The sequence below is a fragment of the Trichomycterus rosablanca genome, chromosome 12 (genome assembly GCF_030014385.1).
Source record: "Trichomycterus rosablanca isolate fTriRos1 chromosome 12, fTriRos1.hap1, whole genome shotgun sequence".
Taxonomy (NCBI): domain Eukaryota; kingdom Metazoa; phylum Chordata; class Actinopteri; order Siluriformes; family Trichomycteridae; genus Trichomycterus; species Trichomycterus rosablanca.
The window spans coordinates 5528469-5542575 of NC_085999.1; the positions used below are offsets into that span (position 1 = coordinate 5528469).

At 41.3% G+C, this 14107-nt stretch overlaps 1 protein-coding gene across 1 annotated transcript in view; it reads right to left on the minus strand.

The window, feature by feature from the left end:
- LOC134323970 (inactive dipeptidyl peptidase 10-like) overlaps nucleotides 1-14107 on the minus strand; it is an 86295-nt gene that overhangs the window by 13060 nt on the left and 59128 nt on the right. Inside the window, exons 10-17 of the mRNA XM_063005599.1 lie at nucleotides 10451-10548; nucleotides 6069-6192; nucleotides 5947-5985; nucleotides 5715-5822; nucleotides 5476-5567; nucleotides 3826-3873; nucleotides 3161-3282; nucleotides 2892-2939 (exon numbers count right to left, since the gene is read on the minus strand). Coding sequence (XP_062861669.1) covers nucleotides 2892-2939; nucleotides 3161-3282; nucleotides 3826-3873; nucleotides 5476-5567; nucleotides 5715-5822; nucleotides 5947-5985; nucleotides 6069-6192; nucleotides 10451-10548 — 679 coding nt within the window. The remainder of the gene's footprint in view (nucleotides 1-2891; nucleotides 2940-3160; nucleotides 3283-3825; nucleotides 3874-5475; nucleotides 5568-5714; nucleotides 5823-5946; nucleotides 5986-6068; nucleotides 6193-10450; nucleotides 10549-14107) is intronic.

Genomic DNA, 14107 nt, shown 5'->3' on the forward strand with positions numbered 1-14107 from the left:
CAACTCACTGACTGTCAGTTAAAAAGTACTGACACGACAATCATCTGTGTCTCCGTGTCCCTTTGCCAGCCATATTTGGCACGGTTAAATGGTTTAGAAACTTTAATAAAAACCTGAATTGAATGTCTTTATTTGTCCACCAACCAGGCAAAACATTATGACCACAATCAGGTGAAGTGAATAACACTGATTATCTCTTCATCACGGCACCTGTTAGTAGGTGGGATATATTAGGCAGCAAGTGAACATTTTATCCTCAAAGCTGATGTTAGAAGCAGGAAAAATTAACAAGCGTAAGGATCTGAGCGAGTTTGACAAGGGCCAAATTGTGATGGCTACACGACTGGGTCAGAGCATCTCCAAAACTGCAGCTCTTGTGAGGTGTCCATGGTCTGCAGTGGTCAGTATCTATCAAAAGAGGTCCAAGGAAGGAACAGTGGTAAACCGGTGACAGGGTCATAGGCAACCAAGGCTCACTGATGCATGTGGGGTCCAATTCAACAGACGAGCTACTGTAGCTCAAACTGCTGAAGAAGTTAATGCTGGTTCTGATAGAAAGGTGTCAGAATACACAGTGCATCACAGTTCGTTGCCTATGAGGCTGCATAGCCGCAGACCAGTCAGTTAGTAAGGTGGTCATAATGTTATGCCCGATTGGTGTACATATACAGGTGTACAGTACAATTAAATTCTTTCTTCGCATATTCCAGTTTTTTTTTTTTGGAAGCTGGGGGAATAGCGAAGGGTTAGCCATTGTACGACGCTCCTGGAACACAGAGGGTTAAGGGTCTTGCTCAAGGACCCAACAGTGGCTGCATGGCAGAGCTGAGATTTGAACTCTCAACCTTTCAATAGATAGCCCAAAGCCCTAACCACTAGGCTACCACTGTACCTACCTACTGAAATGATTAATGTTAGTAATCAGTGCATGTGAAAAACACTGAGCAACATCCTGCACTGCAAATAGTGCAACAAGTAAAATATCAGAACAAATACAGCACAGTACAACAGTAGAACATTTACTGTGACTGCACAGTAGTTTCTACCTAAAGTTTTAATCTAATAGCAAAAATTAGAGCCCACTGACTGTACAAATGCATGTAGACCAATTACTTGTTCAGTGTTTTTACAGAAATACTGCTCTGGCATTTAATATGCATCCAGCATCCCGACTGTGAACCATCAAACCTTTCATTATAGTTTACACACACTAGAAAAATAAATTAAAATAGCATTAAAGAAGCTTTTCTGTAACTATTGTTCTCCACATCGAGAGCTATTTCTACACTTTGGAGAAGGTTATGAGCTTTAACTACTATTCAAGTGCTGTAATTATCTCCAGTCAAATTAATTTAGTAATTATCTTATCGTTTGTAGGGGCATGCAATAATTTTCTTTCCTTCTGAAGACGTTACTGGCAATAAACCCAGTGAATCACTAAACCAAAAGACATTCAAAAAGGGGGAATCAATGAAAAGACAAAAAGCGCTCTCTAATTACTGCTGTAATTATGGGTTCATTTATTCTGTATGTGTGTGTGTGTTTGTGTGTGTTCTGTTAAATAAACTGTGTTCCTCTGGCCTGCAGAGGGAGCACGGAGGCGCAGATGATTGATGTGTCAGTCTCTCTTGATTGATAATCACTTGCCAACTCGTAAGCATTAATTCGCTTTAGGAAAAGCTTTTTAATATATTATGGTTTCTCTCTTTGACACTTGCTTTTCTGTGAAGTCATGATACTAGGCAGCTTGGTCCAGTCCAGTCCAGTCTTACACTGGTGTGCGATGCCAGCATTCTTTGTTTTTCTGTAAAGTGACCCTGGTGTTGCAGCGTTTTGGGCCTCACAATGGAACCATCTTGGCAAAGGAGAATACCCTGTAGACGACATAATGCCCCTTATCCGGAGTGGACGCCATGTGTAAATCCTTGTTATTCGCAAAATGCACCAGTTAATGGTGTGGCAGGGTGGCATGGTGGCATGGTGGCATGGTGGCTTGGTGGGTAGAGCTGTTGCCTCACAACAAGAAGGTCCTGGGTTCAATTCCCAGGTGAAGAGGTACGGGACAGTTTTGTGTGGGGTTTGCATGTTCTCCCAGTGTCTAAATAAATAAATAAATGCACCAGTTAATGGAGTGCCATGGTGGCTTGGTGGGTAGCACTGTTGCCTCACAGCAGGAAGGTCCTGGGTTCGATTCCCAGGTGAAGAGGTACGAGACGAGAGTTTTGTGTGGAGTTTGCATGTTCTCCCCATGTCTAAATAAATAAATAAATGCACCAGTTAGTGAGGTAAGGGTGGCAAAGATGCATTTCCCTATCTTTCTTTTTTCTGAGAGCTGGCTTGGCATTGCGGCTGCAGATATTTTTGTGTCTTTCATTTGTTACTTTGTTTCTATTAATTTGGCCACCTTTTATTTAAGATTGTCCTCTTTTTGTCCTAACAGTAACAGTCGAAAAAAAGAAGTCCCCTTTTTTGTTTTACATTGGTTAAACATTTGCAGCATGGGTTCTATTTCCATTCTCGCAGGTGTGTTTGGATTTACATCATGATTTAATAGCAAGAGGTGTCCAGCTCCTGTGTGTGTGTGTGTGTGTGTGTGTGTGTGTGTGTGTGTTTGTTTATTGGGATTTTAACGTCATGTTTTACACTTTGGTTACATTCATGACAGGAACGGTAGTTATATTACAAGCTTATATCGAACGAAGTCCTGGACAATTTTGTATCTTCAATTCACCTCACTTGAACATCTTTGGACTGTGGGAGGAAACCGGAGCTCCCAGAGTAAACCCACGCACACACAGGGAGAACATGCAAACTCCACACAGAAAGGACCCAGACCGCCCCACCTGGGGTGTGTGTGAATGTGTGTGTGTGTGAGAGAGAGTTTTGCTTACAGGTAATATTGCTGAGAAGGTGAACTGTAGTTTTGGGAACACCAGACCCTAAAGAAAAACAAAACTACATTCATTTTTTATGACATTAATATTCATGGCATCTTATTTCTATTTAATTATATTAGCACAGTCAAGCTACTTTACACAAAGCATTTACAAAAATAGCAAATAATTATAATAATTTAGAGCAATATAAATACTTTTAATACATTTTACATAGCTAATCCTTGTTTTCTTAAATTATAAAACAAACTTTAAACAGACTGAACCTGCACAATGCAGCAGTGTAGACTGTAATTCAGGACTTAGTGCAGCGTTATAGTAAGAGCAGTCAGGTTTGAATAAAGAACACGTCATACACTCTCGATGAAATGGATCCACTGTTTTCACCCTGTAAATACAAAGATAAATGTTCACGATGTGACACACTGTAAAAGTATACATGACATTCTCAACCAGACTTGCGTGGCAGTGGCAGGGATGCTACACCCTACCTGGCCTTCCTTCCCTCAGACATGACCAACTGTGTCTGAGGAGCATCCGGTCAGACCGGTGGCACTGCCAGGGTTACCATGCCTACAGACTCAAGGTTGATGGGCTAGTATATTTTTCTGCTGTGCGAGGTGAATGTTCCTACTAGGGTTATTACACAGAGCTTTAGGAAATATTGATTCACTTAACCTTTTTTTCCACACAAAAAATATTTCAACATGCATTTCATTTTGAATTTAACTAGGACCTGTTTGTTATAGACTGTCCCTGTAATAGATTTGTTATTGCCAGACTGTCCCCAAGTTCTGCTGGTGAAAAGTATTAACATATCACAATGCTACCACCACTAGAATGTTCTACCTGGTACAATCTCTACATATCCTATTAAGACCAAAAATAATATATATAAATAAAGAAAAACAATAATCAATTGTGCACATACCTATACAGGTGTCTTTGTGAGGCTCCCTCCTCTGTGCTAATGTAATAACTACATAAAAAAAAACAGGAATAACATTCAAGCCAACAGCCACATACTGCTAAATAGAGAACAAAATTAAGCATATGTTTAAATGCCTTTCAAAAATTATACTCACTGTTAGAGCTACATAATAACATGCACTGATTGCTATGAATTTAATTATGAAAATTTAATGCCTTTATTAAAAAAACGGTTGCCCTCAGATTAGCCAAATGCAGTGTGGGTAATACTCATTTGCTTAATGTGAATCTTTACACTATTCCTGTGCTACGTTAATGGTGATGCAACCACGATGCTCTGCACTAATGCTGTAACACAAAACATAATGATATAAATATTATAAACACATCTTTGTTACTTTTACGTTTTCATTTCTTTAAAACTTCTGTCTTTAACACAGATAGGCAGGGTGGCACAGCAGGTACTGTGACTGATAAGTTAACATGTAGGTAGGTAATCTGGTGCTCTGCATTGAATTGCCACCCCATCCATTATACACTGATCAGCCATAACATTAAAACCATCTCCTTGTTTTTACACTCCCTGTCCATTTTATCAGCTCCACTTACCATATAGAAGCACTTTGTAGTTCTACAATTACTGACTGTAGTCCACCTGTTTCTCTGCTTGCTTTTTTTTACCTGCTTTCACCCTGTTCTTCAATGGTCTGAACCACCACAGAGCAGGTATTATTTAGGTGGTGGATCATTCTCAGCACTGCAGTGACACTGGCATGGTGGTGGTGTGTTAGTGTGTGTTGTGCTGGTATGAGTGGATCAGACACAGCAGCGCTGCTTAAATACTGTGTCCACTCACTGTCCACTCTTTTAGACACTCCTACCTAGTTGGTCCACCTTGTAGATGTAAAGTCAGAGACGATCGCTCATCTATTGCTGCTGTTTGAGTTGGTCATCTTCTAGACATTCATCAGTGGTCACAGGATGCTGCCCACAGGGCGCTGTTGGCTGGATATATTTTTGATTGGTGGACTATTCTCAGTCCAGCAGTGACAGTGAGGTGTTTAAAAAACTCCTCACATACCAGCACAACACACACTAATACACCACCACCATGTCAGTGTCACTGCAGTGCTGTGGGGTTCCTGACCATTAAAGAACAGCATGAAATGAGGTTAACAAAGCATGCAGAGAAACAGATGGACTACAGTCAGTAATTGTAGAACTACAAAGTGCTTCTATATGGTAAGCAGAGCTGATAAAATGGACAGTGAGTGTAAAAACAAGGAGGTGGTTTTAATGTTATGGCTGATCGGTGTATGTTCCCACTTTGAACCCAGTTGTGAAGGTGAGCTTTTGAACTACTATACTATTCTTGTATTGTGTTAAATACAGTTCTTTATGCTTCTTGCTTATTATAATTATTGTTAGAAATAATTTTATATGGCTGGTTTATTTAATCTAATTCTAATTCATTTACATTTTCCTCTAGGCCACCGAATGAGGATGGAGAACTCTTATGAGTCTGGTTCTTCTCTTGCCCCCAGCTTACTCAATAGGGGTTTCTGGTCTGGGAACCGTAAAGTTGGTATGAACCCTGAGGGTCTGTCTAAGTGGGTGTATGTTGGAAAAAATAAGGAGTAGAAAGACTTACACTGTGTTCAAATTTTCATTGTAGGCCAGTATTTTTGTGACCTCCCAACTGCCAGACGTCAGATGGCGTATGTTGAGCTCTTCACCTGAACCCTAAACAAACAACAGCTCAATTCAGTTATATGTATAAAAAGCTGTTTTGATTTTAGCATTAAAAATAAATTAAAAAAAAGTGGTTAAATCATGTTAAAGAAAAATGAAATGGCTTGAAATGAATATAGCCGTGTGAAACGTGTATACCGGCTCTGTCATCATGGCCAGGTGACGAAAGGATCCACTGCTGCCGTGCTTAATGGGTAATGTCATAAAGAACGTTTCTCCATCTTTAGAAAATACAGGCTCCTCATTCTGTGCCAGACAGATAGCAAGACAACCATTAACTTTACCCTCTAATAAAAACATTAAGAATGTCATCACAATACCAGAGAAGGTGACTGAAGCATTAGTGCTTATGGTTCGGTCTGTTCATTACCTGGTGGTCGATCCACTTGTCTGATGTCATCACGTGTTTCTGTGGTGAGAAAATACAAAATAAAAGACTAACAGTAAGATGGGCAGTAAAAGTGCTACACAGTTTTGTGTGCACACACTCACCCGTGAACACTCTCTGGTGTGTGTGTTGCAGAGTGTGAGGATGGATGTGTTTTGAGCTCGGTTTAGCCAGCGCACAGCTACCAGCTCCTCAGTCACCCACCGCACCATTGTGATGTAGTACTCACTATTAATTAAGCACAAACAACACAACAATTATTTCAACAAACTTTTACTGTGAAACTCATTGGAAACAGGAACATACACCGATCAGCCATAACATTAAAACCACCTCCTTGTTTCTACACTCACTGTCCATTTTATCAGCTCCACTTACCATATAGAAGCACTTTGTAGTTCTACAATTACTGTCTGTAGTCCATCTGTTTCTCTACATATCTTTTTAGCCTCTTTTAACCCTGTTCTTTAATGGTCAGGACCCCCACAAAACCACCACAGAGCAGGTATTATTTAGGTGGTAGATCATTCTCAGCACTGCAGTGACACTGACATGGTGGTGGTGTGTTAGTGTGTGTTGTGCTGGTATGAGTAGATCAGACACAGCAGCACTGCTGGAGTTTTTAAATACAGTGTCCACTCACTATCCACTCTATTAGACACTCCTACTTAGTTGGTCCACCTTGTAGATGTAAAGTCAGAGATGATCGCTCATCTATTGCTGTTGTTTGAGTTGGTCATCTTCTAGACTTTCATCAGTGGTCACAAGACGCTGCCCACAGGGCGCTGTTGGCTGGATATGTATTTGTTTGGTGGACACACACTAACACACCACCACCATGCCAGTGTCACTGCAGTACTGAGAATGATCCACCACCCAAATAATACCTGCTCTGTGGTGGTCCTGTGGGGGTCCTGACCATTGAAAAACAGCATGAAAGGAGGCTAACAAAGCATGCAGCGAAATAGATGGACTACAGTCAGTAGTCTGATTGGTGTATATGTGCATTGGGTCTTGAATTTTATACAGTAGAGGTATTGCACATGTACAGAACAACAGTGTTATTACACTTCAGTACTGGTATTACAATGATGTTAAAGTATTCTATTCTCTAACCCCTCAATGCCATTATTCACACTCACTGGATTAGTCTTTGTATAACCTTAAGAGGTTTTGAAAAATTTACCCTGACCACAGTGCCAGTCCATCGCAGCGTACCATTCATGTTATTTGTCAAAATAACTATTTATTTGAAGTGACCCATTTTTTCCTTTAAGTGGACAAGTCGACCGCAATGCTCCGTAAAAGCATAACAAATCTTTTGAACCCCATCAACCCACTCACCACAGGGTAAAGTACTTATGCCTGTACTTTTCATTTGGTGTGTGCAATAGGTATTTCTTTACGCGTCAAAAACATTGTAGAATGACATGTTGCACATCAGAATAGCCCAGTGTTTACAGATTTTTTTCACTGCTGTTTATACTATTTATCTATTTCCTCGGCTGCTCCCGTTAGGGGTCGCCGGCGGATCGTGATCCGCATTATTGATTGGGCACAGTTTTTACGCCGGATGCCCTTCCTGACACAACCCTCCCTATTATGCATCTTAGCGGCTAGGTACCTATAGGACAATTCAGTGTCTCCAATTAGCCTGGCTGCATGTTTTTGGACTGTGGGAGGAAACCTACACAGATCCACCCCAGAGCAGACACACATACACACACACACACCTATAGGGCAATTCAGTGTCTCCAATTAATCTGACTGCATGTTTTTGGACTGTGGGAGGAAATCGGAGCACCCGGAGGAAACCCATGCAGACACGAGAACATGCAAACTCCACACAGAAAGGACCCATAACGCCCCACCTGGGGATCGAACCCAGGACCTTCTTGCTGTGAGGCGACAGTGCTACCTACTTAGCCATCGTGCCACCTCTGCTGTTCATACACAGCTAGAGAAAAATTAAAGCAGCCAATCAACCAAGTGGAATGTTTTGGAATCAAGTGGTTTAAAAATCAGCCTTCATTTAAAATAAGAAGCATTTTCTGATAAGGCAAAACTGGAATGTATCAAAATATAATATTGTTCTTTATCTCTAGCTAATCAGTGTAGGTTTTATGACTTGACACAGATCATTGGCTCAAATAATAATCAGTAAAATGAAGAGCTGATTTTATAGGCTGCATTGCAGTTTAGTTTTCTGTGTAACATATGCTAGTACTGCAGCAGTAAGGGGTATTTACAATAAATCCAGAAATTATTAAGACCACATGACTTTGCATACTAACCTGTGTTGTGGATTTTATCCTGAATGGATGTAATTGACATTTCCACTCTGGTCACACCACCTCTGAGACAATTCCCTCGTGAGGCCCAAATTGCTGAGACACTGGGGTGAGTTCCCAGAAAACTATAGTATGCTGGCATCACATGCCAGCGGAACAGCTGCCCAGAATCACAGTTTCAGAGAAAAGAATGTCTGCCAGACAAAGGAACTGGCAAATCTGAGATGTAGAAACCACCAAAAACTACACACGCTAGCACACCAGAGCTGACATTTCAAACTCGTCAGTTCGAAACCATCCGGCAGCCTGGGTGCCTACACGAACAACGATTGGCTGTTGTTCAGAAGGGGTGCCGAAGGGTTCCTCATAACTGATGCGATTACGACTTTTGCTGGCTGATTGATGGCGCCTACACAAGAGTCGAGGGATAATGTGTTGATCAGGGTGTGGCTCTCCATACACAAAGCTGATCCGCATATGAACTCGCCTCGTGCAGATGAAATGATGCATTCGGTACTGCACGCATGTCAGAGTGGGTGTGTGTTAGTCACGGCTCTCCTCAGTTAAGGTGGAGCTCAACATCAGTTGAGAGGAAGCGTAATGCAATCAGGTAATTGGATACGACTAGATTGGGAGGAAAATTCAGGGGAAAAATGCAAAAAAAAAAAAAGCAAAAAAAAAACCTCCCACCTGAATTAATGCCCACAAGATGCAGGTGATTGTCAATCAAGAGAAACTCACACAACCGCCAATCCACACCTTTGTGCCCTCTCTGGCAACACAGAAGGACAAGACTCTTAACATGACTCACATTTGTGCTAAGAGCTGAGGAGTCAGTTCACAAATAGCGCTTTTCCACCAAAAAAACTCTGGTTCTTGAACCGGTTCTGTTCAGGTTTCTTGGAACCTTGCTGTTTTGTAGAGAACCAACCTGCTTTTCCACCAGTTTTTGGGGAACCAAGCCTGCGTCATCAACTGTGGGCGTTACGCAATGAAAGTAAAGAGTAGTAACATGATGGTGGAGCGTGTAGATTACCTGTGGGGATTTGTGCTGTTGTTACAGGCATTCGTTTTTTATGCAAAAAGCATCGATCAATGATAAGAAGATGTAGACGTGTTTGTTGCAGTTGTTGTTTTCTTTAGTTCACTGACGTGAGAAGCGTTTTGCGCTTCGCTCTCACCGCGACCCTCAGTGCAAATAGTCGATTTGCTCAGCGCTCGACTTGAGCGATAAAACATCATTGAAGTTCCATGACTCTAACAAACATCTGTGTGAAATAACCATCAAATCCACTGTAAAAGCTCCACATGAATCTGTGTTTAGCTGGATTTACTTCACGTGTGGTGTTTATGCAGCTCGGGGTTCTGAATCCGCAAAAAGCTTTACCTAAATAAAGTGTTACGTGGCTGAATGTACTAAAAGTACAACACAAACACTCAATTTCTCTGTTATCACTGGTTATAAGTGTCTCTGTACTGCCAAAATTCATTGGTCATTGTTTTAGTACAACAAGCCACGTTACGCTTTATTTAACGCTTTATTCACGTTAGGTGTTTTCCGTACTGTCCGGGTAACTTTTACCACGTCATATCACACAGTTCATCGCTTTGAAAATATCAGCGAATATCAGCGGTAAACTGGCTCAAAATTTAATCAGGTGAACTTCAAAAGATGAAAGTGGTTTAAATTCTATATAACGTTATAATGTCTCATGTGAAAGTGTCTATTCCAAACCTCTACACTGTGACACACCCACAAATGACGTCACGGTTTGCGCTGAAAAACCGAGTATTATGTGGTGCCAGGTTAGAGTGCTAGTTCGCTGTCAGGAAGCTCTTTTTTCCGGTGGAAACGCGCTGAACCGGTTCAAAATCAAGTTCGCAAACCGGAACAGAGCCGGATCCACGTCGGAAAAGGGGTAAAAGAACCTGAATCCATGTGTCCAAAGCTTGAAGCATTATAGGCATTATAGGCATTGTACTAAATAAATAATTAAGTTCTTGTTTTTTTATACTACAATTGCACTTTTATGTCATTAATATGGTGATTGAGTTTAGATTGATGGATAATTATATGGCAATTATATGTTTTCTACATCAAATCTATGACACAAAATGTGCAAAAAGTCAAGAGGTCTGTTTTTTTAATCCACTGTGTGTGTTAGATTTCGGTAGGTGTGTGTTGTAGTCAGTACCTTTTTTCCAGGCTGTTAGGAGGCAGGAGCTCTGTAGTGTGAGATGAATCGTTCAGACTGACCACACTAAGCTTTACTGTAGGGTTTACCTGACCGACCTGTCACACACACACATGCAAAATGTTAGCATTGTAGAGTAGTGTTGATCTTCTTATCCTTAAACATGGTAGCTACTAAGTACCATTTATTCTTAAAGTGGTGGTAAAACAGACAATGAATAAATCATTTACAGAACAGTGAACCATCATTGCACAGTAAATTGGCGTTCATTCACTCACTCACTTTCTTAACCGCTTATCTAATTAGGGTCCCCGGGGTTGCTGGAGCCTATCCCAGCTCTTCGATAGGCGCAAGGCACACAGTAACACCCTGGACGTGGTGCCAGTACATTGCAGGGCAGACACACATACACACATACACACACCCATTAACCTATAGGGCAATTCAATGTCCCCAATTAACCTGACTGCATGTTTTTGGACTGTGGGAGGAAACCGGAGCACCTGGAAGAAACCCACGCAGACACGGGGAGAACATGCAAACATCCTCACAGAAAGGACCCACCTGGAGATCGAACCCAGGACCTTCTTGCTGTGAGGCGACAGTGCTACCCACTGAGCCACCGTGTCGCCCACCAGAATTTATAATACAGGTATTGTATTGATTTACCAGCCCTTTATATACATTATTATATAGATCAGCTGTAAAGTTGAGAATTTAGGCATGTTGGCACGTGCAATATATAATGTCTACTTTGGTTTGGTTTGGTTTCCTTGGTCTTTCCTACTTTATCCTGAAATAACAACCACTTAATCTAATTAAGTAAAAAATCAAAGGGTTTCTGCCTTGATTTTTTCCTGATTATTTATTCTTTAATTATTCTTTTACATTTCTCCATCTGGCAGATAAGATCCAATAAGATATTATACTGAATAAATATAATCCACTTAAACAGGCTGCCTGTAAGTTACTAAATTATTGCATTACAGTTTTACACTGATCAGCCATAACATTAAAACCACCTCCTGGTTTTTACACTCACTGTCTAGTTCATCAGCTCCTCTTACCATTTAGAAGCACTTTGTAGTTCTACAATTACTGACTGTAGTCCATCTGTTTCTCTACATACCTTTTTAGCCTGCTTTCACCCTGTTCTTTAATGATCAGGACCCCCACAGGACCACCACAGAGTAGGTATTATTTAGGTGGTGAATCATTCTCAGCACTGCAGTGACACTGACATGGTGGTGGTGTGTTAGTGTGTGTTGTGCTGGTATGAGTGGATCAGACACAGCAGCGCTGCTGGAGTTTTAAAATGCCGTGTTCACTCACTGTCCACTCTATTAGACACTCCTACCTAGTTGGTCCACCTTGTAGATGTGAAGTCAGAGACGATCGCTCATCTATTGCTGCTGTTTGAGTTGGTCATCTTCTAGACCTTCATCAGTGTTCACAGGATGCTGGTTGGTGGACTATTCTCAGTCCAGCAGTGACAGTGAGGTATTTAAAAACTCCATCAGCATTGCTGTTTCTTATCCACTCATACCAGCACAACATACACTAACACACCACCACCATGTCAGTGTCACTGCAGTGCTGAGAATGATCCACCACCTAAATAATACCTACTCTGTAGTGGTCCTGTGGGGGTCCTGGCCATTGAAGAACAGGGTAAACACAGGCTAAAAAAGTATGTAGAGAAACAGATGGACTACAGTCAGTAATTGTAGAACTACAAAGTGCTTCTATATGGTAAGTGAAGCTGATAAAACGAACAGTGAGTGTAGAAACAAGGAGGTGGTTTTAATGTTATGGCTGATCGATGTACAGTATAATCCACTTAAACAGGCTGCCTGTAAGTTACTAAATTATTGCATTACAGTTTCATAGTCTAGTGAATAGTGGATAAAAAGTGAAGTTAAACATTATTATATTAAATCGCTTCACTCTTCTGTATTTCAGAATGCATCTGGCTGTATGAGTGCTGTGGGGTTTGGCCCTGACCTCAGGTTTCTGTCTGTGTGGAGACTGTATGTCTCCCTGTGCCGGTGTGAGTTCTCTGATTTCCACAAGCCTCACGCCAGAAAACATGCCAATAGAGAAAGTGGATACTCAAAATTGCTCGTAGACTACTCAACTGTGTAATGCCCTGCAATTGATTGGTTTTCAGTGTATAAGGACGTATAAGGGCTGACTACATAGTCAAATGAATAAATGCTAAATCATATTCATGTACATAATTTATTCACTTTGGCAGTGGGATGTGGAGTTCAGCTGTCTGTCTCCAAATGAAGAATTGGGTGCTTGCTGGAATCTCTCTTGTTAAGTCTGGCTTGAACTGCTCTGATTATCATATGCTTCATAAATCCAAAAAACAGAGGCATCGTTGTAATGGCTAAACACATAAAATGTAATATATGTACTGTCTCTGCCTCTCTCTCTCTTCATTACTGCTGTCTACTGACTGCCACCTTCAGTATTTCTTTCTCCTGAGGCTATTCTCTCTGTAGGTGTGTTTGTGTGTGTGTGTGTGTGTGTGTGTGTGTGTGTGTGTGTGTGCGTGTAATGATGTTTTGTAGGTTTCTATGTTCGACTGCAGTGCTGTCAGTGCTTTCCATGCTACTGTCTCCATAAAAGATGAGTTGTTGTTTATGTAGAATGTTGCTCTGTGTAAAAACAGCAACTCCATATACACCGGAACACACAGCTGCACACGACCGTCATGAATCAAAACCATTTAATAATCACTATTCTTTACACCGATCAGCCATAACATTAAAACCACCTCCTTGTTTCTACACTCACTGTCCATTTTATCAGCTCCACTTACCATATAGAAGCACTTTGTAGTTCTTCAATTACTGACTGTAGTCCATCTGTTTCTCTGCATGCTTTTTTAGCCTGCTTTCACACTGTTCTTCAATGGTCAGAACCCCCACAGAGCAGGTATTATTTAGGTGGTGGATGATTCTCAGCACTGCAGTGACACTGACATGGTGGTGGTGTGTTAGTGTGTGTTGTGCTGGTATGAGTGGATCAGACACAGCAGCGCTGCTGGAGTTTTTAAATACCGTGTCCACTCACTGTCCACCCTATTAGACAATCCTTTCTAGTTGTTCCACCTTGTAGATGTAAAGTCAGAGACGATCGCTCATCTACTGCTGCTGTTTGAGTTGGTCATCTTCTAGACCTTCATCAGTGGTCACAGGACGCTGCCCACGGGGCGCTGTTGGTTGGATATTTTTGGTTGGTGGACTATTCTCAGTCCAGCAGTAACAGTGAGGTGTTGAAAAACTCCATCAGCATTGCTGTGTCTTATCCACTCATACCAGAACAACACACACTAACACACCACCACCATGTCAGTGTCACTGCAGTGCTGAGAATCATCCACCGCCTAAATAATACCTGCTCTGTGGGGGTCCTGATCATTGAAGAACAGCATGAAAGGGGGCTAACAAAGCATGTAGAGAAACAGATGTACTACAGTCAGTAATTGTAGAACTCCAAAGTGCTTCTATATGGTAAGTGGAGCTGATAAAATGGACAGAGTGTAGAAACAAGGAGGTGGTTTTAATGTTATGGCTAATCGGTGTATATAAAGAGAAAAGTCATGTAAAATTGTTTTTTGTTACGAGATAATGAGCGTGTGTGTGT